The 25624-nt window shown below is 50.7% G+C and overlaps 1 protein-coding gene across 1 annotated transcript; it reads right to left on the reverse strand.

Moving 5' to 3' along the window:
* Positions 1 to 1208, reverse strand: LOC125505970 (late embryogenesis abundant protein D-34-like). The gene is made up of 2 exons (XM_048670864.2): positions 459 to 1208; positions 1 to 360 (listed from the first exon to the last, which is right to left on the reverse strand). Exons 1-2 carry the CDS (start codon positions 1095 to 1097, stop codon positions 199 to 201), a joined length of 801 nt encoding a protein of 266 aa, XP_048526821.1. The 5' UTR covers positions 1098 to 1208; the 3' UTR covers positions 1 to 198.
* Between the last annotated feature and the right edge of the window lie 24416 nt (positions 1209 to 25624).

The raw sequence follows: 25624 nt of genomic DNA on the forward strand, positions 1-25624 counted from the left end.
TGCAGATCTTACGCGTACTTCCATTCTATATTATACAAGAAACGACTAGACGAGCACGTCACAAAAAAAAACCGACTCGACGAGCACACACCGTTTTATTCGGACACAAAGTACAAACCCTGCACCGCACCGCTGCGCGCCACCTCTGGCGTACGCTCGCTGTACGACTCTAGATGGAGGGAGGAGAGGGCGCTACGCCTACGGGCGCTCCTGGTTGAGCCGCGCCGCCGTGGTCACCGCCTCCGCCACGCCGCCCGGCGTGGTCGTCAGGTCCAGCTTGTTCCGCATCTCCGCCGACACGACCCTCTCCGCGTCCTCCCTCGTCGCCCCCTTGTCCGCCGGCAGCTTACTCCTCGCGTCCTGTCGTCAGTTTGTTGCCACGGAGTAATGGGCAAATGAATCAATCATGGAGGAGAAAACGAGTATAACAACGAGCTGTAGAGGTTTCAGGGGCTCACCGAGAGGACGTCCCGGAGCTTGACCTTGTCCTCCTCGCGCGCGGCGCGCTCGTTCTGGTCGGCGGCCGCCTGCACCGCCGCGGCGACGCCCCCCGGGACGGTGAGGTTGGACCCCGTGGCGCGCATCTCGGCCGCCTGGACGGCCGCCGAGTCGCTCTGGTCCACCGGCTTCGCCCCCGCGCCGGCCGCCGCCACGGCCTCCAGCGCGCGCCCGATGGTCACGGCGTCCTTGTCCAGCGCGCCCGACGGCTCGGTGGCCGTCACCGGCGCGGGCGCGACGAACCGGCCCACGACCTGCCCGGCGACGGACTCGGTGACGACGCGGCGGCCGGGGAGGTCGGCCTCGGTGACGGTGACGCCCGCGTCGGCGACGGGGCCCGTGAGCTGGCCGCGGCCGACGTGGCCGGCGCGCGCGTTGAGCGTGGCGGCCGACTGCATGACGGCCGCGGGCCCGCCCTTCTGCGTCTGCCCCAGCCCCAGCACCTCGTTCTCGGCGGACTGCAGCATCGCCGCATCCCTGGGGGCCACGGGCTGCGCCGCTAGCTCCCCGGACACGTCGAACACGTCGCCGTACTTGATTGGCCGGTCGGCCTGCATGGCCTCCCCGCCCTCGGGCCTCCGAGGCTGGCCCTGGCTCATGTCTGTGTGGGTGGGTGTTGCTCGATTGGTCACGGACGGAAGTCGTTGCTCTATCGGACTGACTGTGTGATGATCCGGCGGCGCGCTGTGGCCTGTGCGTGTGGGCTTTTAACCGGGCTGCGTGGGCGGCGCGGCGGCGGAGGAGGGGACACGTAAGGTCGACGAGAGGTGGTACGTGGAGTCGCGGCCGAGTTGCACTTGAGCGTGCGCGTCCGTGGCAGCTGCATGTTGTGATTCAGATCGACGCGCGTCAGCTGATGCTTATCGGGTCACTGTGCGCGCAGCCGGGGGACGGTGAGTAGATGGCCGCTCCGATGAGAAAAGAACCGCGCGTCACCTAGTTCTCGCGGTGGGGAATTCGGCTTCGGCGTGTCCGGCTCGCATCGTCTTTCGCCGCTCAGCGGCGGGAGCGCACTCGTTCTCATTGATCATTGATGGCAGTGGGTTCCTCGCGGGGGTCCGTTGCCTGGTCCTGCACGCCGCAGATCGAGCTGAGGTCTATGGACGGCCGGCCTCTTGTGAGGAGTTAAATCCGGCAGATCTCGAATAGTAGGTCTCGACCTGATAACCTTGCTATGATGGTAAGAAGTGGCATCGTGTTTATTTAGGTTCGGATCGGTAAAATCCTACGGCTTGCTTTGATTACATTATTTGGATTTGGATGGGGCACAAACTAGAGGTTATCTACCGCGGGATCGTATCAGCATGAGTTCGTCCGTGTACGTCTCTGGCACCTCAGTTTGTATATGCATATCAAGGATGTCTAGGGTTACACATAAGTCAGTTGCATCTACCGGTAAACCTGCCGAAGACTGCCTCTCAACCTTACACTATGTGTAAGTCTTCGGGTTATCCGTTCTTAGCGTTCTTGGGTTGATGAACAAGGCCCAGTAGTTGATGATCTTGGGGGGTAACCGACATGTCAAGCATCCTCTAATCCAGGACTACGTCACTCGTGGTCATCGCGTCCCGGCACGAACTACACGGGCGATGCGAACGACATGGAACTGCCAACGTAGGCAACAATGTTCCTGTCCGCAATTGCCTGCCCCGTCTCCGGATCTGAGATCGCTGATCTCATATGGAAAAGATAAGAACCTCCGCTGAATAAATACCAGAATTGGTATTGGCTTCTTTTGTTCGTAACGAACAAGCAACTGATTAGGGATTGCCAATAGAAAAGAATACAACAAATCAACAGCTTTTGCAAACCAGGACCACCTCTGTTATGACCGGTTTACAATACAACCGGAGGAGGCCCGTTGGGCAGTAGATTAAGGGCTTGGCCCACAAGTTATCTTAGGCTAGTCGTTTTCAGGTTATAAATATTAGATTGTAAGGTACCTTTTGGAATTAAGCAATAAAGATAGTTCTATCCTATTGCCCGGCTCCAGAGGAGCCCGAAACCCTAGCCGCACCTTGCCCTAGCCGTGCCGCCCTCTTCTTCCTCGCGACGGCGCCCACGCGCCGGAGCCGCCGCCCTCGCCCCCAACCCTCGCTGTTCTGCCCGTATAACCTACGGAGTAGAGCCGGTAGGAACCCTAGCCCTACCAATTTGGTATCAGGTAACCCGGTTTCGACCATGTCTCCGCCAATTCCACCGCCACCACCACCGCTGCCCGCCAACTCCTCCACCACCGCCGCCTCTGCGCCGGGCGTCACGGCCTCGCTCTCGGCGGGCACCACTGCGTCGCTCTCAGCGCCGGCCCTAACGGCACCCGGCACCACGCCGGGCCAAGGGCAGCCACCGGCCCCCGTCCAACACTCGCCGCCGCCATCACCTCCCCCGCAGCCGCAACAGTTCACGCCGGAGGCCATGGCGGGCGTCCTCAACGACCTCGTCACCGCGGTTCAAGGGATCCGCCTCTACCTGGCAGGTCTGTACGGGCCGCCCCCACCACTCCATCCAGCCATGGCCGCGGGTCAGCAGGCGCTTTCGTGGTACTCGGCACCGGGGGCCATCACCGGAGGCTACCCGGCGCTTCCCGCCCCAGCGGCCGCACCGCCGCCTTGGCCGCAGTGGCCGCCGCAGATCGCGCCGGCAGCCCCGCCACTCGTCGCCACCACGGGGCCGCAGTGGCCCACCTGGACCGCGCCGGCCGTGCCGTCCTCCGTCGCGCCCTACCTTCCAGCGGCCTCGGAGCAGGGTCCTCCACCGGCCCCGCCCAGCCCTAACCTGGGCAGGTCTTCGCCGAGCGGGCTCCCAATACAGGAGGTCCACTTTCCGCCGTCCCCATCGCCACTCCCCAGCTGGCTCAACGGGCAGCCATCGGCCTACCCGGAGGCCCGTCCACCGTCCGGTTTTCCGCTGCAGCCCGCAGTGTCGGGTGCCGCTGGGAACTACGCTGGGCCTTCCACCATGGCCTGTGCGCCATCGTCCGCCCTCCGCACCGCTGAGGCAGTGGGCCAGGGCGCGCCACACCAGCAGCCGCCCCGGTTCGCCAAGATCGACTTCGCCACGTACGACGGCTCCGACGACCCGCTTAACTGGCTCAACCAGTGTGACCAGTTCTTTCGCGGCCAGCGCACGCCCGCGTCGGAATGGACCTGGTTGGCATCCTACCATCTCCGCGGGGCCGCCCAGACATGGTACTACGCCCTCGAACAGGACGAGGGCGGCATGCCCCCGTGGGATCGTTTCCAAGAGCTGTGCCTTCTTCGTTTTGGGCAACCGGTACGCGGGAGCCGCTTGGCCGAGTTGGGCCGTCTGCCGTTCACCTCCACGGTGCAGGACTTCGCCGATCGCTTCCAGGCCCTGGCGTGCCACGCACCCGGTGTGACGGCCTTACTGTTGGGGAACGTAGTAATTTCAAAAAATTTCCTATGCACACGCAAGATCATGGTGATGCATAGCAACGAGAGGGGGAGAGTGTGATCTACGTACCCTTGTAGATCGATAACGGAAGCGTTTGGTTGATGTAGTCGTACGTCTCCACGGCCCGACCGATCAAGCACCGAAACTACGGCACCTCCGACTTCTAGCACACGTTCAGCTCGATGACGATCCCCGGACTCCGATCCAGCAAAGTGTCGGGGAAGAGTTCCGTCAGCACGACGGCGTGGTGAAGATCTTGATGTACTGCCGTCACAGGGCTTCGCCTAAGCACCGCTACAATATTATCGAGGACTATGGTGGAAGGGGGCACCGCACACGGCTAAGAATATGATCACGTGGATCAACTTGTGTCTATGGGGTGCCTCTTGCCTCCATATATAAAGGATCCAAGGGGGGGTGCGGCCGGCCCTAGTAGGAGGCGCGCAGGAGGAGTCCTACTCCTACCGGGAGTAGGACTCCCCTCCCTTTCCTTGTCCAATTAGGAGAGGGGTAAGGAAGGGAGAGAGGAGAGGGGGCGCCGCCCCTCCCTCCTTGTCCAATTCAGACTAGGGGGAGAGGGGGCGCGCGGCCTGCCCTGGCATCCCCTCCTCTTCTCCACTCTAGGCCCATGAGGCCCATTAACCCCCCGGGGGGTTCCGGTAACCCCCCGGTGCTCCGGTTTTATCCGAAACTTCCCCGGAACACTTTCGGTGTCCGAATACAGCCGTCCAATATATCAATATTTGTGTCTCGACCATTTCGAGACTCCTCATCATGTCCGTGATCACATCCGGGACTCCGAACTAACTTCGGTACATCAAAACTCATAAACTCATAATATAACTGTCATCGAAACCTTAAGCGTGCGGACCCTACGGGTTCGAGAATAATGTAGACATGACCGAGACACGTCTCCGGTCAATAACCAATAGCGGAACCTGGATGCTCCTATTGGCTCCTACATATTCTACGAAGATCTTTATCGGTCAGACCGCATAACAACATACGTTGTTCCCTTTGTCATCGGTATGTTACTTGCCCGAGATTCGATCGTCGGTATCTCAATACCTAGTTCAATCTCGTTACCGGTAAGTCTCTTTACTCGTTCCATAATATATCATCTCGCAACTAACTCATTAGTTGCAATGCTTGCAAGGCTTATGTGATGTGCATTACCGAGAGGGCCCAGAGATACCTCTCCGACAATCGGAGTGACAAATCCTAATCTCGAAATACGCCAACCCAACATGTACCTTTGGAGACACCTGTAGAGTACCTTTATAATCACCCATTTACGTTGTGACGTTTGGTAGCACACAAAGTGTTCCTCTGGCAAACGGGAGTTGCATAATCTCATAGTCATAGGAACATGTATAAGTCATGAAGAAAGCAATAGCAACATACTAAACGATCGGGTGCTACGCTAATGGAATGGGTCATGTCAATCAGATCATTCACCTAATGATGTGATCCCGTTAATCAAATAACAACTCTTTGTTCATGGTTAGGAAACATAACCATCTTTGATTAACGAGCTAGTCAAGTAGAGGCATACTAGTGACACTCTGTTTGTCTATGTATTCACACATGTATTATGTTTCCGGTTAATACAATTCTAGCATGAATAATAAACATTTATCATGATATAAGGAAATAAAATAATAACATTATTATTGCCTCTAGGGCATATTTCCTTCAGTCTCCCACTTGCACTAGAGTCAATAATCTAGATTACACAGTAATGATTCTAACACCCATGGAGCCTTGGTGTTGATCATGTTTTGCTCGTGGAAGAGGCTTAGTCAACAGGTCTGCAACATTCAGATCCGTATGTATCTTGCAAATCTCTATGTCTCCCACCTGGACTAGATCCTGGATGGAATTGAAGCGTCTCTTGATGTGCTTGGTTCTCTTGTGAAATCTAGATTCCTTTGCCAAGGCAATTGCACCAGTATTGTCACAAAAGATTTTCATTGGACCTGATGCACTAGGTATGACACCTAGATCGGATATGAACTCCTTCATCCAGACTCCTTCATTTGCTGCTTCCGAAGCAGCTATGTACTCCGCTTCACATGTAGATACCGCTACAACGCTTTGTTTAGAACTGCACCAACTGACAGCTCCACCGTTTAATGTAAACACGTATCTGGTTTGCGATTTAGAATCGTCCGGATCAGTGTCAAAGCTTGCATCAACGTAACCTTTTACGATGAGCTCTTTGTCACCTCCATAAATGAGAAACATATCCTTAGTCCTTTTCAGGTATTTCAGGATGTTCTTGACCGCTGTCCAGTGATCCACTCCTGGATCACTTTGGTACCTCCCTGCTAGACTTATAGCAAGGCACACATCAGGTCTGGTACACAGCATTGCATACATGATAGAGCCTATGGCTGAAGCATAGGGAACATCTTTCATTTTCTCTCTACCTTCTGCAGTGGTCGGGCATTGAGTCTTACTCAACTTCACACCTTGTAACACAGGCAAGAACCCTTTCTTTGCTTGATCCATTTTGAACTTCTTCAAAACTTTGTCAAGGTATGTGCTTTGTGAAAGTCCAATTAAGCATCTTGATCTATCTCTATAGATCTTAATGCCTAATATGTAAGCAGCTTCACCGAGGTCTTTCATTGAAAAACTCTTATTCAAGTATCCCTTTATGCTATCCAGAAATTCTATATCATTTCCAATTAGTAATATGTCATCCACATATAATATCATAAATGCTACAGAGCTCCCACTCACTTTCTTGTAAATACAGGCTTCTCCAAAAGTCTGTATAAAACCAAATGATTTGATCACACTATCAAAGCGTTTATTCCAACTCCGAGAGGCTTGCATCAGTCCATAAATGGATCGCTGGAGCTTGCACACTTTGTTAGCTCCCTTTGGATCGACAAAACCTTCTGGTTGCATCATATACAACTCTTCTTCTAGAAATCCATTCAGGAATACAGTTTTGACATCCATCTGCCAAATTTCATAATCATAAAATGCGGCAATTGCTAACATGATTCAGACAGACTTAAGCATCGCTACGGGTGAGAAGGTCTCATCGTAGTCAATCCCTTGAACTTGCCGAAAACCTTTTGCGACAAGTCGAGCTTTGTAGACAGTAATATTACCGTCAGCGTCAGTCTTCTTCTTGAAGATCCATTTATTCTCAATTGCTTGCCGATCATCGGGCAAGTCAACCAAAGTCCATACTTTGTTCTCATACATGGATCCCATCTCAGATTTCATGGCTTCAAGCCATTTTGTGAAATCTGGGCTCACCATTGCTTCTTAATAGTTCGTAGGTTCATCATGATCTAGTAGCATGACTTCGAGAACAGGATTACCGTACCACTCTAGCGCGGATCTCACTCTGGTTGATCTACGAGGTTCAGTAGTATCTTGTTCTGAAGTTTCATGATCATCATCATTAGCTTCCTCACTAACTGGTGTAGGTTTCACAGAAACAGTTTTCTGTGATGCACTACTTTCCAATAAGGGAGCAGGTACAATTACCTCGTCAAGTTCTACTTTCCTCCCACTCACTTCTTTCGAGAGAAACTCCTTCTCGAGAAAGGTTCCGAACTTAGCAACAAAAGTCTTGCCTTCGGATCTGTGATAGAAGGTGTATCCAATAGTCTCCTTTGGATATCCTATGAAGACACATTTCTCCGATTTGGGTTCGAGCTTATCAGGTTGAAGCTTTTTCACATAAGCATCGCAGCCCCAAACTTTCAGAAACGACAACTTTGGTTTCTTGCCAAACCATAGTTCATAAGGTGTCATCTCAACGGATTTTGATGGTGCCCTATTTAACGTGAATGCGGCCGTCTCTAGAGCGTATCCCCAAAACGATAGCGGTAAATCCGTAAGAGACATCATAGATCGCACCATATCTAGTAAAGTACGATTATGACGTTCGGACACACCATTACGCTGTGGTGTTCCAGGTGGCGTGAGTTGCGAAATTATTCCACATTGTTTCAAATGTACACCAAACTCGTAACTCAAATATTCTCCTCCACTATCAGATCATAGGAATTTTATTTTCTTGTTACGATGATTTTCAACTTCACTCTGAAATTCTTTGAACTTTTCAAATGTTTCAGACTTGTGTTTCATTAAGTAGATATACCCATATCTGCTTAAGTCATCTGTGAAGGTGGAAAATAACAATATCCGCCATGAGCCTCAACGTTCATCGGACCACATACATCTGTATGTATGATTTCCAACAAATCTGTTGCTCTCTCCATAGTACCGGAGAATGGTGTTTTTGTCATCTTACCCATAAGGCACGGTTCGCAAGTACCAAGTGATTCATAATCAAGTGGTTCCAAAAGCTCATCAGTATGGAGTTTCTTCATGCGCTTTATACCGATATGACCCAAACGGCAGTGCCACAAATAAGTTGCACTATCATTATCAACTCTGCATCTTTTGGCTTCAACACTATGAATATGTGTGTCACTACTATGGAGGTTCAATAAAAATAGACCACTCTTTAAGGGTGCATGACCATAAAAGATATTACTCATATAAATAGAACAACCATTATTCTTAGATTTAAATGAATAACCGTCTCGCATCAAATAAGATCCAGATATAATGTTCATGCTTAACGCTGGCACCAAATAACAATTATTTAGGTCTAATATTAATCCTGAAGGTAGATGTAGAGGTACCGTGCCGACTGCGATCACATCGACTTTGGAACCGTTTCCCACGCGCATCGTCACCTCGTCCTTAGCCAATCTTTGCTTAATCCGTAGTCCCTGTTTCGAGTTGCAAATATTAGCAATAGAACCAGTATCAAATACCTAGGTGCTACTGCGAGCATTAGTAAGGTACAAATCAATAACATGTATATCACATATACCTTTGTTCACCTTGCCATCCTTCTTATCCGCCAAATACTTGGGGCAGTTCCGCTTCCAGTGACCAGTCTGCTTGCAGTAGAAGCACTCAGTTTCAGGCTTAGGTCCAGGTTTGGGTTTCTTCTCTTGAGTAGCAACTTGCTTGCTGTTCTTTTTGAAGTTCCCCTTCTTCTTCCCTTTGCCCCTTTTCTTGAAACTAGTGGTCTTGTTGACCATCAACACTTGATGCTCCTTCTTGATTTCTACCTCCGCAACTTTCAACATTGCGAAGAGCTCGGGAATAGTCTTATTCATCCCTTGCATATTATAGTTCATCACGAAGCTCTTGTAGCTTGGTGGCAGTGATTGGAGAATTCTGTCAATGACGCAATCATCTGGAAGATTAACTCCCAATTGAATCAAGTGATTATTATACCCAGACATTTTGAGTATATGCTCACCGACAGAACTGTTCTCTTCCATCTTGCAGCTATAGAACTTATTGGAGACTTCGTATCTCTCCATCCGGGCATTTGCTTGAAATATTAACTTCGACTCCTGGAACATCTCATATGCTCCATGACGTTCAAAACGTCGTTGAAGTCCCGATTCTAAGCCGTAAAGCATGGCACACTGAACTATCGAGTAGTCATCAACATTGCTCTGCCAGACGTTCATAACATCTGGTGTTGCTCCAGCAGCAGGCCTGGCACCCAGCGGTGCTTCCAGGACGTAATTCTTCTGTGCAGCAATGAGGATAATCCTCAAGTTACGGACCCAGTCCGTGTAATTGCTACCATCATCTTTCAACTTTGCTTTCTCAAGGAACGCATTAAAATTCAACGGAACAACAGCACGAGCCATCTATCTACAATCCAGCATAAACAAGCAATATACTATCAGGTACTAAGTTTCATGATAAATTTAGGTTCAATTAATTTACTTAAAGAATTCCCACTTAGATAGACATCCCTCTAATCCTCTAAGTGATTACGTGATCCAAATCAACTAAACCATGTCCGATCATCACGTGAGATGGAGTAGTTTCATTGGTGAACATCACTATGTTGATCATATCTACTATATGATTCACGCTCGACCTTTCGGTCTCCGTGTTCCGAGGCCATATCTGTATATGCTTGGCTCGTCAAGTATAACCTGAGTATTCCGTGTGTGCAACTGTTTTGCACCCGTTGTATTTGAACGTAGAGCCTATCACACCCGATCATCACGTGGTGTCTCAGCACGAAGAACTTTCGCAACGGTGCATACTCAGGGAGAACACTTCTTGATAATTAGTGAGAGATCATCTTATAATGCTACCGTCAAACAAAGCAAGATAAGATGCATAAAAGATAAACATCACATGCAATCAATATAAGTGATATGATATGGCCATCATCATCTTGTGCTTGTGATCTCCATCTTCGAAGCACCGTCATGATCACCATCGTCACCGGTGCGACACCTTGATCTCCATCTTCGAAGCACCGTCATGATCACCATCATCACCGGTGCGACACCTTGATCTCCATCGTAGCATCGTTGTCGTCTCGCCAATCTTATGCTTCCACGACTATCGCTACCGCTTAGTGATAAAGTAAAGCATTACAGCGCGATTGCACATCGTTGTCGTCTCGCCAATCTTATGCTTCCACGACTATCGCTACCGCTTAGTGATAAAGTAAAGCATTACAGCGCGATTGCATTGCATACAATAAAGCGACAACCATATGGCTCCTGCCAGTTGCCGATAACTCGGTTACAAAACATGATCATCTCATAAAATAAAATTTAGCATCATGTCTTGACCATATCACATCACAACATGCCCCGCAAAAACAAGTTAGACGTCCTCTACTTTGTTGTTGCAAGTTTTACGTGGCTGCTACGGGCTTAAGCAAGAACCAATCTTACCTACGCATCAAAACCACAACGATAGTTTGTCAAGTTGGTGCTGTTTTAACCTTCGCAAGGACCGGGCGTAGCCACACTCGGTTCAACTAAAGATGGAGAAATTGCCACCCGCAAGCCACCTATGTGCAAAGCACGTCGGGAGAACCGGTCTCGCGTAAGCGTACGCGTAATGTCGGTCCGGGCCGCTTTGTCCAACAATACCGCCGAACTAAAGTATGACATGTTGGTAAGCAGTATGACTTATATCGCCCACAACTCACTTGTGTTCTACTCGTGCATATAACATCAACATATAAAACCTAGGCTCGGATGCCACTGTTGGGGAACGTAGTAATTTCAAAAAAATTCCTATGCACACGCAAGATCATGGTGATGCATAGCAACGAGAGGGGGAGAGTGTGATCTACGTACCCTTGTAGATCGACAACGGAAGCGTTTGGTTGATGTAGTCGCACGTCTCCACGGCTCGACCGATCAAGCACCGAAACTACGGCACCTCCGAGTTCTAGCACACATTCAGCTCGATGATGATCCCCGGACTCCGATCCAGCAAAGTTTCGGGGAAGAGTTCCGTCAGCACGACGGCGTGGTGACGATCTTGATGTACTGCCGTCGCAGGGCTTCGCCTAAGCACAGCTACAATATTATCGAGGACTACGGTGGAAGGGGGCACCGCACACGGCTAAGAATATGATCATGTGGATCAACTTGTGTCTATGGGGTGCCTCTTGCCTCCGTATATAAAGGATCCAAGGGGGGGTGCGGCCGGCCCTAGTAGGAGGCGCGCAGGAGGAGTCCTACTCCTACCGGGAGTAGGACTCCCCTCCCTTTCCTTGTCCAATTAGGAGAGGGGGAAGGAAGGGAGAGAGGAGAGGGGGGCGCCGCCCCTCCCTCCTTGTCCAATTCGGACTAGGGGGAGAGGGGGCGCGCGGCCTGCCCTAGCAGCCCCTCCTCTTCTCCACTCTAGGCCCATGAGGCCCATTAACCCCCCGGGGGGTTCCGATAACCCCCCGGTGCTCCGGTTTTATCCGAAACTTCCCCGGAACACTTCCGGTGTCCGAATATAGCCGTCCAATATATCAATCTTTATGTCTCGACCATTTCGAGACTCCTCGTCATGTCCGTGATCACATCCGGGACTCTGAACTAACTTCGGTACATCAAAACTCATAAACTCATAATATAACTGTCATCGAAACCTTAAGCGTGCGGACCCTACGGGTTTGAGAATAATGTAGACATGACGGAGACACGTCTCCGGTCAATAACCAATAGCGGAACCTGGATGCTCATATTGGCTCCTACATATTCTACGAAGATCTTTATCGGTCAGACCGCATAACAACATACGTTGTTCCCTTTGTCATCGGTATGTTACTTGCCCGAGATTCGATCGTCGGTATCTCAATACCTAGTTCAATCTCGTTACCAGCAAGTCTCTTTACTCGTTCTGTAATACATCATCTCGCAACTAACTCATTAGTTGCAATGCTTGCAACGCTTATGTGATGTGCATTACCGAGAGGGCCCAGAGATACCTCTCCGACAATCGGAGTGACAAATCCTAATCTCGAAATACGCCAACCCAACATGTACCTTTGGAGACACCTGTAGAGTACCTTTATAATCACCCATTTATGTTGTGACGTTTGGTAGCACACAAAGTGTTCCTCTGGCAAACGGGAGTTGCATAATCTTATAGTCATAGGAACATGTATAAGTCATGAAGAAAGCAATAGCAACATACTAAACGATCGGGTGCTAAGCTAATGGAATGGGTCATGTCAATCAGATCATTCACCTAATGATGTGATCCCGTTAATCAAATAACAACTCTTTGTTCATGGTTAGGAAACATAACCATCTTTGATTAACGAGCTAGTCAAGTAGAGGCATACTAGTGACACTCTGTTTGTCTATGTATTCACACATGTATTATGTTTCCGGTTAATACAATTGTAGCATGAATAATAAATATTTATCATGATATAAGGAAATAAATAATAACTTTATTATTGCCTCTAGGGCATATTTCCTTCACTTACAGCGGGCGGAACTTTTCATCGGCGGTCTCCCCGACCACATCCGCGTGGACGTCGAGATGAAGGGGCCCCAAGACCTTCAGACGGCCATGTACTATGCCTGGGCGTTCGAGCAGCGCGCCCAGGCCGTGACGCGTCCATCTGCGCCACGTGGGGGCCGACAGCTTCCCCGGCCGTCTCCGGCGGCACCGGCGGCCCCTGCAGCCGTTCCGGCAGCCGCCCCGGCACCGATGCGGCCATTCAGGCGCCTCTCCCAGGCGGAACAATTGGAACGCCGGCGACTGGGCTTGTGCTTCAACTGTGATGCTCCCTATGCACCAGGTCATGTCTGTCCCCGCCTCTTCTACTTGGAGACGACAGATGAGTCTGAGGAGGAGCCACTGGAGGATGGCCTCGGCGCCCCAGCCATTGCGGAGCCCGCAGCGGCACCCGCGCCCGCCCCGGCCACCGCCCTTGTGGTGGCCCTACACGCGCTGGCCGGCATCCATGATGAACGGACGATGCTCTTACCGGTCATGATCCAGGGTGAGCGCCTGGTGGCCCTAGTGGACACAGGGTCCACACATAACTTCCTGCCGGAGACCACCATGCGGCGCCTGGCATTACAGCCGACCGGCGGTGAATAGTTGCGAGTCACCGTCGCTAATGGTGACCGTCTCCGCTGCCACGGGCTCGCCCGCGACGTGCCCATCACTATTGTTGACGAGCAATTCTCCATCACCTGCACCGGCATCGACTTGGGCTGCTTCGACTTCATCCTCGGCGTCGACTTCTTGCGCACTCTTGGTCCTATTCTCTGGGATTTCGACGCGCTGACGATGACCTTCTGGCGGTTAGGCCGCCGCATTCGATGGGCCGGCATTGGGGGTGCCGCACCCACCCCTCCACTCCAGCTCGCCGCGACCACGGCCACGGCCGAGCACCCACTATTGGAGAGCCTCCTACAGCAGCACGGCGACATCTTCACCGAGCCACAGGGGCTGCCGCCCGCCCGCGCGTACGATCACCGTATACATCTTCTGCCAGGCTCTGCACCGGTGGTGGTATGGCCTTACCGCTATCCGCAGTTGCAGAAGGATGAGTTGGAGCGGCAGTGTGCACTCATGCTCGCGACGGGCATCATCCGGCTATCCACTTCGCCGTTTACCGCACCGGTGCTTCTCGTCTGCAAGTCAGACGGCAGATGGCGTTTCTGCATCGACTACCGTGCCCTTAATGTTGTCACACTCAAGGATAAGTTCCCTATTCCGGTGGTTGACGAGCTCTTCGATGAGCTCCACGGGGCGCGCTTCTTCACCAAACTCGACCTCCGGTCGGGGTACCACCAGGTGTGCATGCACCCTGATGACATCGCCAAGACGGCGTTTCGGACTCATCACGGCCACTTCGAGTTCTTAGTGATGCCGTTTGGCCTCACCAACGCCTCGACAACTTTCCAGGCTCTGATGAACGACGTCCTCCGACCCTACTTACGCCGGTTTGTGCTCGTTTTCTTTGATGATATTCCGATCTACAGTGCATCTTGGGCAGAGCACCTACAACACGTCGCCATCGTCTTCACCGAGCTTCGGGCGCACCATCTCCATCTTAAGCACTCGAAGTGCTCGTTCGGGACGCCTTCGGTGGCCTACTTGGGCCACATCATCTCGGCCGACGGGGTCGCTATGGACGCCGACAAGGTGGCCGCCGTCGCTGCCTGGCCGACGCCCCAGTCTCCGCGGGCTCTTCGCGGGTTTCTCGGCCTTGCGGGCTACTACCGGAAGTTCATCCGGGAGTTTGGTGTCATCGCTTCTCCAATCACGCGGTTGTTGCGCCGCGACGCATTCGCCTGGGATGCGGAGGCGACGACAGCCTTCGAGGCCCTCAAGGGGGCCCTCACGACGGGGCCCATTCTTCAGATGCCGGACTTCGACCGGCCGTTCATTGTGGACTGTGATGCCTCAGGTGTGGGGTTCGGCGCTGTGCTTCATCAGGGCGACGGGCCTCTTGCTTTCTTCAGCCGGCCCTTCGCCCCGCGCCATCTCAAGCTCGCGGCATACGAGCGGGAGCTCATTGGCTTGGTGCAGGCGGTGCGCCATTGGCGGCCCTATCTGTGGGGACGGTCTTTTCAGATTCGCACGGACCACTACAGCCTCAAGTTCTTGCTGGATCAGAGGCTCTCCACCGTGCCCCAGCATCAGTGGATTAGCAAGCTCTTCGGCTTCGATTTCTCCGTCGAGTATCGCCCGGGTCGTCTTAACACCGTGGTCGATGACTTATCCCGCCGCGATGCCGACCTCGACTCCGTCCCCGGCGACTCCGAGGGGCAGGCACTCTGCATCCGCTCAGGGCCGACTTTCGGCCTCTTCGACGATATTCGCCGGGCCACCGCGACCGCCGCCGATGCGGTTCTCCTGCAGTAGCAGCTGGCGGCCGGCGACCTGGAGGAGCCATGGCGCCTCTCCGACGGCCTGCTGGTCCATGGGCGCCGTGTCTTCGTTCCCGCTCATGATGATCTCCGTCACCAGGTCTTGCTACTAGCCCACTGGTTGGCCATGAGGGTGTGCAGAAAACCCTCCATCGTCTCCGTGCCGACTTCTACATTCCTGGTGATCGTGCCCTCGTTCGCGATTGGGTGCGCTCTTGTGCGACGTGTCAGCGCAACAAGACGGAGACGCTACGGCCAGCTGGTCTTCTTCAACCCCTGGATGTGCCTTCTCAGGTTTGGGCCGATATCTCCATGGACTTCATCGAGGGGCTTCCCAAGGTGGGAGGCAAGTCGTCATTCTCACGGTGGTCGGCCGCTTTTCTAAATATGCTCACTTCATCGCGCTGGGGCATCCTTACACTGCCGCGTCCATGGCTCGTGCCTTCTTCGACGGTATTGTCCGTCTGCACGGATTTCCTGCTTCGATCATCAGTGACCGCGACACGGTGTTCACAGGCCATGTCTGGCGCGATCTCTTCAGGATGGCGGGCGTTAAGCTCCGCTTCAGCACGGCCTTCCACCCCCAGACGGACGGCCAATCAGAGGTGGTTAACAAGGTGATCGCCATGTATTTACGTTGTGTTACAGGTGATCGACCTCGTGCTTGGGTGGATTGGCTCGCATGGGCGGAGTACTGCTACAACACCTCCTACCATTCTGCCCTGCGTGCGACACCATTTGAGGTGGTCTACGGGCGGCCACCTCCGCCGATCTTGCCGGTGGACCCGGCTACGGCGAGGACGGAGGCCGCGGGCGACCTTATTCGCACCCGTGACGAGATGCTTGCGGAGGTCCGTCAGCGTCTCCTTCAGGCTCAGCAGCTGGCGCAACATTACTACAACAACCACCATCGCGAGGCGGAGTTCGCGGTGGGTGATTGGGTGTGGCTGCGTCTTCTTCACCGCTCTACGCAGTCACTCGACCCGCGCGCGAAGCGCAAGCTCGGGTATCGCTACGCGGGACCCTTCGCCATCTTGGAGCGCATTGGGCAGGTGGCCTATCGTCTTCAGCTGCCGGCCGGCGCTCGCATCCACGATGTGTTTCATGTGGGGCTGCTCAAGCCTTTTCATGGAGAGCCACCGGCGGCTCCACCAGCTCTTCCCCCGACCGTCAATGGACGTCTTCTTCCGGAGCCAGAGAAGGTGTTGAAGGCGCAACTTCGTCGCGGGGTATGGTTCATCTTGATCCAGTGGGCGGGTCTTCCTGTGGAGGAAGCTACTTGGGAGCCACGTGAGGATTTCCGCCAACACTATCCAGACTTTCAGCTCGAGGACGAGCTGTTTGTGCAGGCGGGGAGAGATGTTATGACCGGTTTACAATACAACCGGAGGAGGCCCGCTGGGCAGTAGATTAAGGGCTTGGCCCACAAGTTATCTTAGGCTAGTCGTTTTCAGGTTATAAATATTAGATTGTAAGATACCTTTTGGAATTAAGCAATAAAGATAGTTCTATCCTATTGCCCGGCTCTAGAGGAGCCAGAAACCCTAGCTGCACCTTGCCCTAGCCGCGCCGCCCTCTTCTTCCTTGCGACGGCGCCCACGCGCCGGAGCCGCCGCCCTCGCCCCCAACCCTCGCTGTTCTGCCCGTATAACCTACGGAGTAGAGCCGGTAGGAACCCTAGCCCTACCAACCTCCATTGTAAAGAGAACACGACACCCCTTTTCGTAGGGGCTCGAAATCTGCCTCTGCGTCAATCTCCACGAACAAGGCATCGCGCTCCTTCATCATGACACATATTCACAATTGCTCGCGGCAGATGTCATGGGTGCTGCCTGATAATTCCCCAAGTGTAAAGAATCATCATAGCAATTTTTAAAGATGGAAGTGATAAGTATGGAGTGTCGAATCCACAAGGATCAAAAGGTAAGATCAATATTCTCTCAAGTCCTATCTGCCACTGATACAACTCTACGTACATCGAGAATTCATTTTTTTTCTAGAAACGAGAAATAAAACTACGTTATGGGTATAAAGAGGATAGCTTTCCAAAATATCGAAGAGCTAAAATATAAAAATAGATGTGCATAAATAAAGTTAGAATATATTACAAATAGCAAGTGGGGAATAATGATTGATTAGTGTGCGGATTTGTCCTATGCAATTGATAACAAGAATGGTAATCATTATTGTAATTTTATATGAGGGAGAGGCATGAGCTAACATACTTTTCGTATTTGAATCATATGAACTTATGATTGGACCTCTAGCAAGTATCCGCAACTACTAGAAATCATTAAGATAAACTCAACCATAGCATTAAGTATCAAGTCCCCTTTACTCCCATATGCAACAACTCCTTTATTCGAGCATAAACTTCTGTCACTCTAGGCACCTACTATAAGCGAATCATGAACGTATTGCAACACCCTACAGCGAGAATCCTGCACGTGTGCGCGGAACGGGAGGCATCATAGGACATCACCAAAATAAAACATACAATTCAAACCAATAAGAATCATCAATCAACTCAAAGAACAAAAGAAATCTACTCAACCATCATAGGATGGCAACACAACATTGGATAATAATATGCGGCATAAAGCACCATGTTCAAGTAGGGGATTACAACAGGGTGCGGGAGAGTGGACCATTGAAAGGAGATGATGGAGGTGATGAAGACGATGATGTTGATGAAGACGATCACCGCAACGATGGTTCCCCCGACAGCACTCCGGCACCACCGAGAGATAGGGGAAGAAAGGCTCCTCCTCTGGCTTGCTTCTCCATGGCCTCCCCCCCTAGATGGGGAGAGGTTCTCCCTCTGGTCCTTGGCCTCCTGGTGCCCGGAGGGGTGAGAGCCCCTCCAAGATTGGATCTCTCTCTATGTTTCCTTCTGTTTCTACGACCCCGTTTCTGGCCGAAAATCGTTTCTTAAATTTCCAGAGATCCGTAACTCCGATTGGGCCGAAATTTTGAGCAGATTTTTATCCGGAAAACATCTTTCTTGCGGAGAAAGAAGGGCATCAACCGACCTACAAGGTGCACAGAAGCCACCTAGGCGCGGCCAGGGGAGTAGGTCACGCCCATGTGGCTTGTGGGTCCCTCGAGCACCGCCTTGAGTTGTTTTTTCCTCCCAAATATCACATATATTTCATAAAAAATCCCCATGAATTTTATGGCGTTTGGACTTTGTTTGGTATGGCATTTCTCCGAAAGAAAAAATTTGCAAAAATAGAAACTGTCACTAGGCACTAGATTAATAAGTTAATCCATAAAAATAATATAAAAATGCACCAAAATCATAAAAATATATAATAAAAATGGCATGAATACTTCATAAATTATAAATACATTGGAGACGTATCACTTCCCATGGATTCGCACAATACTCGTTGTTCATTCCCAAAGGCTGGATTCTCCCATGGCTGTGACAACCTCCTCGTTTGCTTGCTCGCGACAGATCTATCCCTCCTGAGCCGGTACTGCTCAAGGAGGCGCAGGTTGTACCGCTCCTCCTCCTGCAACATCCGAAAAATGGAGACCGGGGCAGGCTCCTCCTCCACCATGATGGCCTCGTAGTACACCTGCGCTGGCGCCTTGGTGAAGCCGGCAACTTGCATGGGAGTGGGAACCAACTCCTTGTCGGTCATCTCCTCAGTCATCGGGTCAGCGTCGCTGCCCAATGGCGAGCTCATCGACTGTTCAAATTCTATCCATCGCGAATGACGGGCTTGCCAACCGGTTGTAAGGCTGACCAACCCATGATTTTGCTCCATCGAGAGGCTCTCCCACAACATGGTAGAGCTTGCCGTATAGCGGAGATAGTGCACGGAAGAGGAATGAAAGCGGACATGGTGTGTGCTACCTCTTGAGCACTGCGTTGGTTTTCCCTTAAAGAGGAAAGGGTGATGCAGCAAAGTAGCGTAAGTATTTCCCTTAGTTTTTGAGAACCAAGGTATCAATCCAGTAGGAGGCCACGCACGAGTCCCTCGCACCTACACAAACAAATAAAATCCTCGCAACCAACGCAATAAAGGGGTTGTCAATCCCTTCACGGTCACTTACGAAAGTGAGATCTGATAGATATGATAAGATAATATTTTTGGTATTTTTATGATAAATATGCAAAGTAAATAAAGCAAAATAGAAATGATAAAAGAAATAGCTTGTTGATGGAAGATTAATATGATAGAAAATAGACTCGGGGGCCATAGGTTTCACTAGTGGCTTCTCTCGAGAGCATAAGTATTACGGTGGCTAAACAAATTAATGTTAAGCAATTGACAGAATGGAGCATAGTTATGAGAATATCTAGGTATGATCATGTATATAGGCATCACATCCGAAACAAGTAGACTGACTCCTTCCTGCATCTACTACTATTACTCCACACATCGATCGCTATCCATCATGCATCTAGAGTATTAAGTTTAAAAGAACGGAGTAACACTTTAAGCAAGATGACATGATTCCATTTTGTTATCCTCGATGGCAAAAATACAATACGTGCCTTGCTGCCCCTACTGTCACTGGGAAAGGACACCGCAAGATTGAACCCAAAGCTAAGCACTTCTCCCATTGCAAGAAAGATCAATCTAGTAGGCCAAACCAAACTGATAATTCGAAGAGACTTGCAAAGATAACCAAACAGACATAAAAGAATTCAGAGAAGATTCAAATATTGTTCATAGATAAAATTGATCATAAACCCACAATTCATCGGTCTCAACAAACACACCGCAAAAAGAAGATTACATCGAATAGATCTCCACAAGAGAGGGGGAGAACATTGTATTGAGATCCAAAAAGAGAGAAGAAGCCATCTAGCTAATAACTATGGACCCGATGGTCTAAAGTAAACTACTCACACATCAACGGAGAGGTTATGGTGTTGATGTAGAAGCCCTCTGTGATCGATGCCCCCTCCGGCGGAGCTCCGGAAAAGGCCCCAAGATGGGATCTCACGGGTACAGAAGGTTGTGGTGGTGGAATTAGGGTTTTGGCTCCGTATCTGGTAGTTTGGGGGTACGTAGGTATATATAGGAGGAAGAAGTACGTCGGTGGAGCAACGTAGGCCCCACAAGGGGGAGGGCGCGCCTAGGGGGGGGGGTAGGCGCGCCCCCTACCTCGTTCCTTCCTGGTTGCTTTCTTGACGTAGGGTCCAACTCCTCTGGATCACGTTCATTCCAAAAATCACGTTCCCGAAGGTTTCATTCCGCTTGGACTCTCTTTGATATTCTTTTTCTGCGAAACTTTGAAATAGGCAAAAATCAGCAATTCTGGGCTGGGCCTCCAGTTAATAGGTTAGTCTCAAAAATAATATAAAAGTGTATAATAAAGCCCAATAATGTCCAAAACAGAATATAAAATAATATGGAACAATAAAAAATTATAGATACATTGGAGACGTATCCGTGTGGTGCGGATCAGGCCAATCAACGAGCTATTTCAATATGAGTGCCATAGTGAGTTTCTCAGCCGACGTGCCCGTTGAATGCCGGCAAGCGGACGGACAGACAACCATCTTCAATACATAAGATAGTTATCCCATCACCCCGTCCAGTCACGTCGTTCCGACATTGAACAAGCACGTAGACCGAGACAGGGCGCGGGTGGCGCTCTCAGTTGATGCATCGCTTCAATGTTGGCATCAGTGACCGGTCGCGTCCGCTCTGAACATGCATGAATGTGGCGCAGGGAGCGAAGGAGCGGTGACACGAGAGAGGACGTGGGTACGAGAGAAGTTTTTGGGTTGGACCGATGTGTCGGGCGCGTACGTGGGGACAGTCTGGACGTCCGCAAACCTTTCTGGTTTGTGTTCGGTTTATGGGACAATGGATGTGCGGACTCCATATACAAATACGAGTACACATTGGATGATAAACTATGTCCGAACAATTGGGTCCAAATGTTTACATGCTATTTAAGAGTCCGAAGATGCCCTTAGAACATCTCCAATAGCTGCCCTAAAATAGGGCACTAAGCCTTTTTAAGGGCAATCGTGGAAAAAATCCCTCTCCAATAGATGTCCAATCCTAATTTTTTTTTGCAAAACTAACTTTTGGGCAGCCCGAAAAAGAGGCACCAACTGCTGCAAATATACATCACCTGGGCGGCTGCCGTAAAAATGAATGACCACACCCACGACTCCCAACCACTGCTTTATTCTTCCTGTGCGCGATTGAGCGCCCGCCGTGGTCAATCGAGCGAGCTTCTTCGCCGGCCGCCGCCTCCTTTCGACCTCGACAACCCACAATTGAGTCCCTCAACCTTTCCTGGTGCGGAGCACCCTACAGTCATGCCCATGGATACTAGACGGACATCCCAAGCACCAAGTGGGCCATTGACAAGAGCACGTGCAAGAGTTACCGAAACCAAGATTACCTCTCTCCTTAGTGGGTTTCCCCTGGATTCACTTGATATATGGTTACTACCTCAACCGTAGATATTATGTATGCTTAGTTATCATGAAGATATCCTCGAAGACACTCGGACTGAGGAGCAAGTCACCACAGACGCGGAACAAGGAATGCAATGAGTGAAAACACCTAAATGCTACAGCGTACGGGCATCCAGCCATGCCCCGGCTATCTAGCGCCGACAAATGCCAAACTAACAATTGTTGGGATAGATACTATATGACAAATGAGACATTATTTGCTCTCCCTTTTGAATATAAAAGAACTTTATGAATTTGAGCATATAAAAGATCTTTATGAACATGATACATTCTTTGCACTTCCTTATGACAAATGCCAAACTAACAATTGTTGGGAGAGATACTATATAACGATCGATATCTTATGCGTGCTAACAAGCTTCTTTGCGCTTATTGCTTTTGCAATGGGCACATGGTGGAGGACTCATCGGCCGCGACAAGGCCTTTGCGATGCTCCCCACCAACTACTTTTGGCCAAAGATGTTTCGTGATATGGCATGCTACACCGACCGTTGTTTTATATGCCGCAAAGCTAAGTCTAGAGATCAGTCCCATGGATTATACATGCCTCTTCAAATTCCAAATGCACCTTGGGAAGATATAAGCATAGACTTCGTACTTGGTTTGCCTAGGACTAGAAATGGCAAAGACTCAATAATTGGTGTTGCGGATCATTTTTCAAAGGTAGATCATTTCATTCCATGCAACAAGATAGACGATGCATCAGATATTGCAATTTTATTTTGTAGGGAAATTATTCGTCTTCATGGGGTACCCAAGAGAATTGTCTTTCACCGCGACAGTCAACTTTTTAAGCTACTTTTGGAAGACTCTATGCACCGAGCTCGGAACCAAGCTCACGTTTTCTTTATCCTATCACCCACATATGGATGGCCAAACCGAGGTGGTGAACCACACAGTCTCCATGCTTCTTCGAGTACTTATCAAGAAAAACATCAAAGAATAAGAGGAGCGCCTACCCGTCGCCGAGTATGCCTACAACCGGGCAAGGCATTCAACCAGCAACAAGTCTCCTTTTGAGGTGGTCTACGACTTCAACCAGTTGTCCCCATTGGATATGCTCCTGTTACCGCTACAAGAAAAAAACGAACATGGATGTGAGCACACGAGCTACATACATATATGAAGAAGATGCATGAAGATACAAGGCTCACCATCGAGCGTCAAGTGCAATGCCTCGCCTCCAAGCTAAACATCAACAAGGAAAGCCCATGGTCTTCAACCCCGACAATCTCGTATGGATCCACATTCACAAGGAACGATTCCCCGATGAGTGCAAGTTGAAGCTCCTACCTCGAGCCAATGGTCCATTCAAGGTATTGGAATGCTACAACAACAATGCATACAAGATTGACTTACCAAGCGGCAAGTACAACGTGAGTGTCGTCTTCAACATCAATGACTTGGTCCCTTTCCATGGTGATGAAGATCATGAACAGAGAGCAGATCTTTTTCAAGGGAGGGGGGATGGTGCGGAGCACCCTACAATCATCCCATGGATGCTGCATTCACTTCCCAAGCACCAAGTGGACTGATGACAAGAGTATGTGCAAGAGCTATCGAAACCGAGGTTACCTCTCTCCTTAGTGAGCTTCCCCTTGATTCTCTTAAGACGTAGTTACTACCTCAAGCATATATGCTATGTATGCTTAGGTATCAAGAAGACAACCTCAGAGACACTCCGAGTGAGGAGCAACTCACCCTGGACGCAAATCAAGGAGTGCAACGAGTGGAAACGACAAAATGCTATAGCGGCCGGACATCCAACCATGCCCTGGATATCTGGCGGCTGGCGTTGACAAGTCCAAGGCAAGTGCCAAGAACCGGCGCCCGATGACCCTTCAGCGGCTGTATATCCGGCGACCCATCGATCGATCGGACATATGACCCTTCCCTGAAAATTCGACCACAAATGTCCAGAAGCATTGCTCAAAATGGACAGACATCCAGCCAAGAGCCGGACATCCAGTGCCCCCCTCACTAGTAGAAAAACGGCCATTTGCCCCGGTTCGTAAGGCCCATTTGTCCCGGTTAGGGAACCGGGACTAAAGGGTCATTACTAAAGCCACGGTGGTGCCGGCGACGAGATTGGCGCGGGCGATCGACGACGGTGAAGACAGGGACAGGACGTGACAAACCGCTAAACCTATGCAGATCTCGGGGAAAATGGAGCTTGGAGGTCGAGCTTCAAGAGGAGAAAAGCCTAACTAGTGTGGCTCGGGCATTTCATCGAACACCTCATGTGCATAGGAGGTGAGCTAGAGCACCCAAATGTCCTCTCCTCGCCGGCCAAAAAAAAACAGAGCACTGTGGAGTGCTCTGCTGCGACGATGGGATATATATAGACAACTCATTTGTCCCGGTTCGTGACTGGAACCGGGTCTAAAGCTCCCCCTTCTGTCCCGTTCGAGCCACGAACCGAGACCAATGTATGTGGGCCAGGAGCGAGGCCCATTGGTCCCGGTTCGTGCTAGGAACTGGGACAAATGTGTACTGATGAACCGGGACCAATGCCCATGAGGCCCCGGCCGGCCCCCTGGGCTCACGAACCGGGACGTATGCCCTTCATGGGTCCCAGTTCATAGCTGAACCGGGACTAATGGGCTGACCAGGCCTAAACCAAATTCCTGTTTTCTACTAGTGCTTGTTGGCCGGCCACTGGCACATCTCTAGACATCCGGCATTGGCGTGCGCGAACAGAGGCCCAAGGGCAGTGTATCTCCTCTTTCTCACACCCACTTCGCCCTCTACTATATATAGACCTTCCCCTTTTCCTCCTAGGGTTAAGTTGGATTAGATTTTAAGAGAGCTTTGCTCATCTATCACTCCTTGGAGTTCAAGACCTCCTAGGAGAAGGTCCCCTGGTGGATCTCAAGGCTTCCTTCCTTAGGGATTGGAGGAGCCTACCCTATCAAGACCTCAATTCCTCTAGGGATTCAGAAAACTACCTTATTTGTTATTTCCTCTGGTTGATTGTGGATCTTTGTTCTTATATGGATTTGTGGGATAGTAGATGTGTATCTTGGTTCTTGGTGAGAGATTCATCTGTTCCTTGTGTTCATCTTCGTTTCTCCTCCAAGAGTGAGAAGGTCACAAATCTAGGATTCCACCCTACATCATTTTCTATCTTCCTTGTGCTCGATTTCATTTCCATCCCCCCAAGATTCGGCTCCGTCCATGCCATGGCTGAGCTTGGCGAGCCGAACGAGGAGCCCGGAGCCCAGACACGCTCAGCTATGAGCCCAATACACGTGTCGTCACTAGATCCGTTGCTCACCACTGCCGGCTGCATCGGCCCGTACGCGGGTTAGGCTAAATCCGATGCCCACTGTCGGTGTCAAAACCGGCAGATCTCGGGTAGGGGGTCCCGAACTGTCCGTCTAGGCCGGATGGTAACAGGAGGCAGGGGACACGGTGTTTTACCCAGGTTCGGGCCCTCTTGATGGAGGTAAAACCCTACGTCCTGCTTGATTAATATTGATGATATGAGTAGTACAAGAGTAGATCTACCACGAGATCAGAGAGGCTAAACCCTAGAAGCTAGCCTATGGTATAATTGTATGTTATGATTCTTGTCCTACGGACTAAAACCCTTCGGTTTATATAGACACCGGAGAGGGTTAGGGTTACACAAGGTCGGTTACAAAGGAGGAGATATCCATATCCGTATTGCCTAGCTTGCCTTCCACGCCAAGTAGAGTCCCATCCGGACACGAGACAAAGTCTTCAATCTTGTATCTTCATAGTCTAACAGTCCAACCAATGGAGATAGTCCAGCTGTCCGGAGACCCCCTAATTCAGGACTCCCTCAGTAGCCCCTGAACCAGGCTTCAATGACGATGAGTCCGGCGCGCAGTATTGTCTTCGGCATTGCAAGGCGGGTTCCTTCTCCGAATACACCACAGAAGAATTTGAATGCGAGGATAGTGTCCGACCCTGCAAAATAAGTTCCACATTCCATCGTAGAGAGAATAATATTTTCGCAGATCTAATTTGCTGGCTTGTTTTGGCAGCATGACGTTATGTCACGGCC

The sequence above is a fragment of the Triticum urartu genome, chromosome 5A, assembly GCF_056163025.1.
Source record: "Triticum urartu cultivar PI428250 chromosome 5A, HENAU_Tu73, whole genome shotgun sequence".
Lineage (NCBI taxonomy): Eukaryota > Viridiplantae > Streptophyta > Magnoliopsida > Poales > Poaceae > Triticum > Triticum urartu.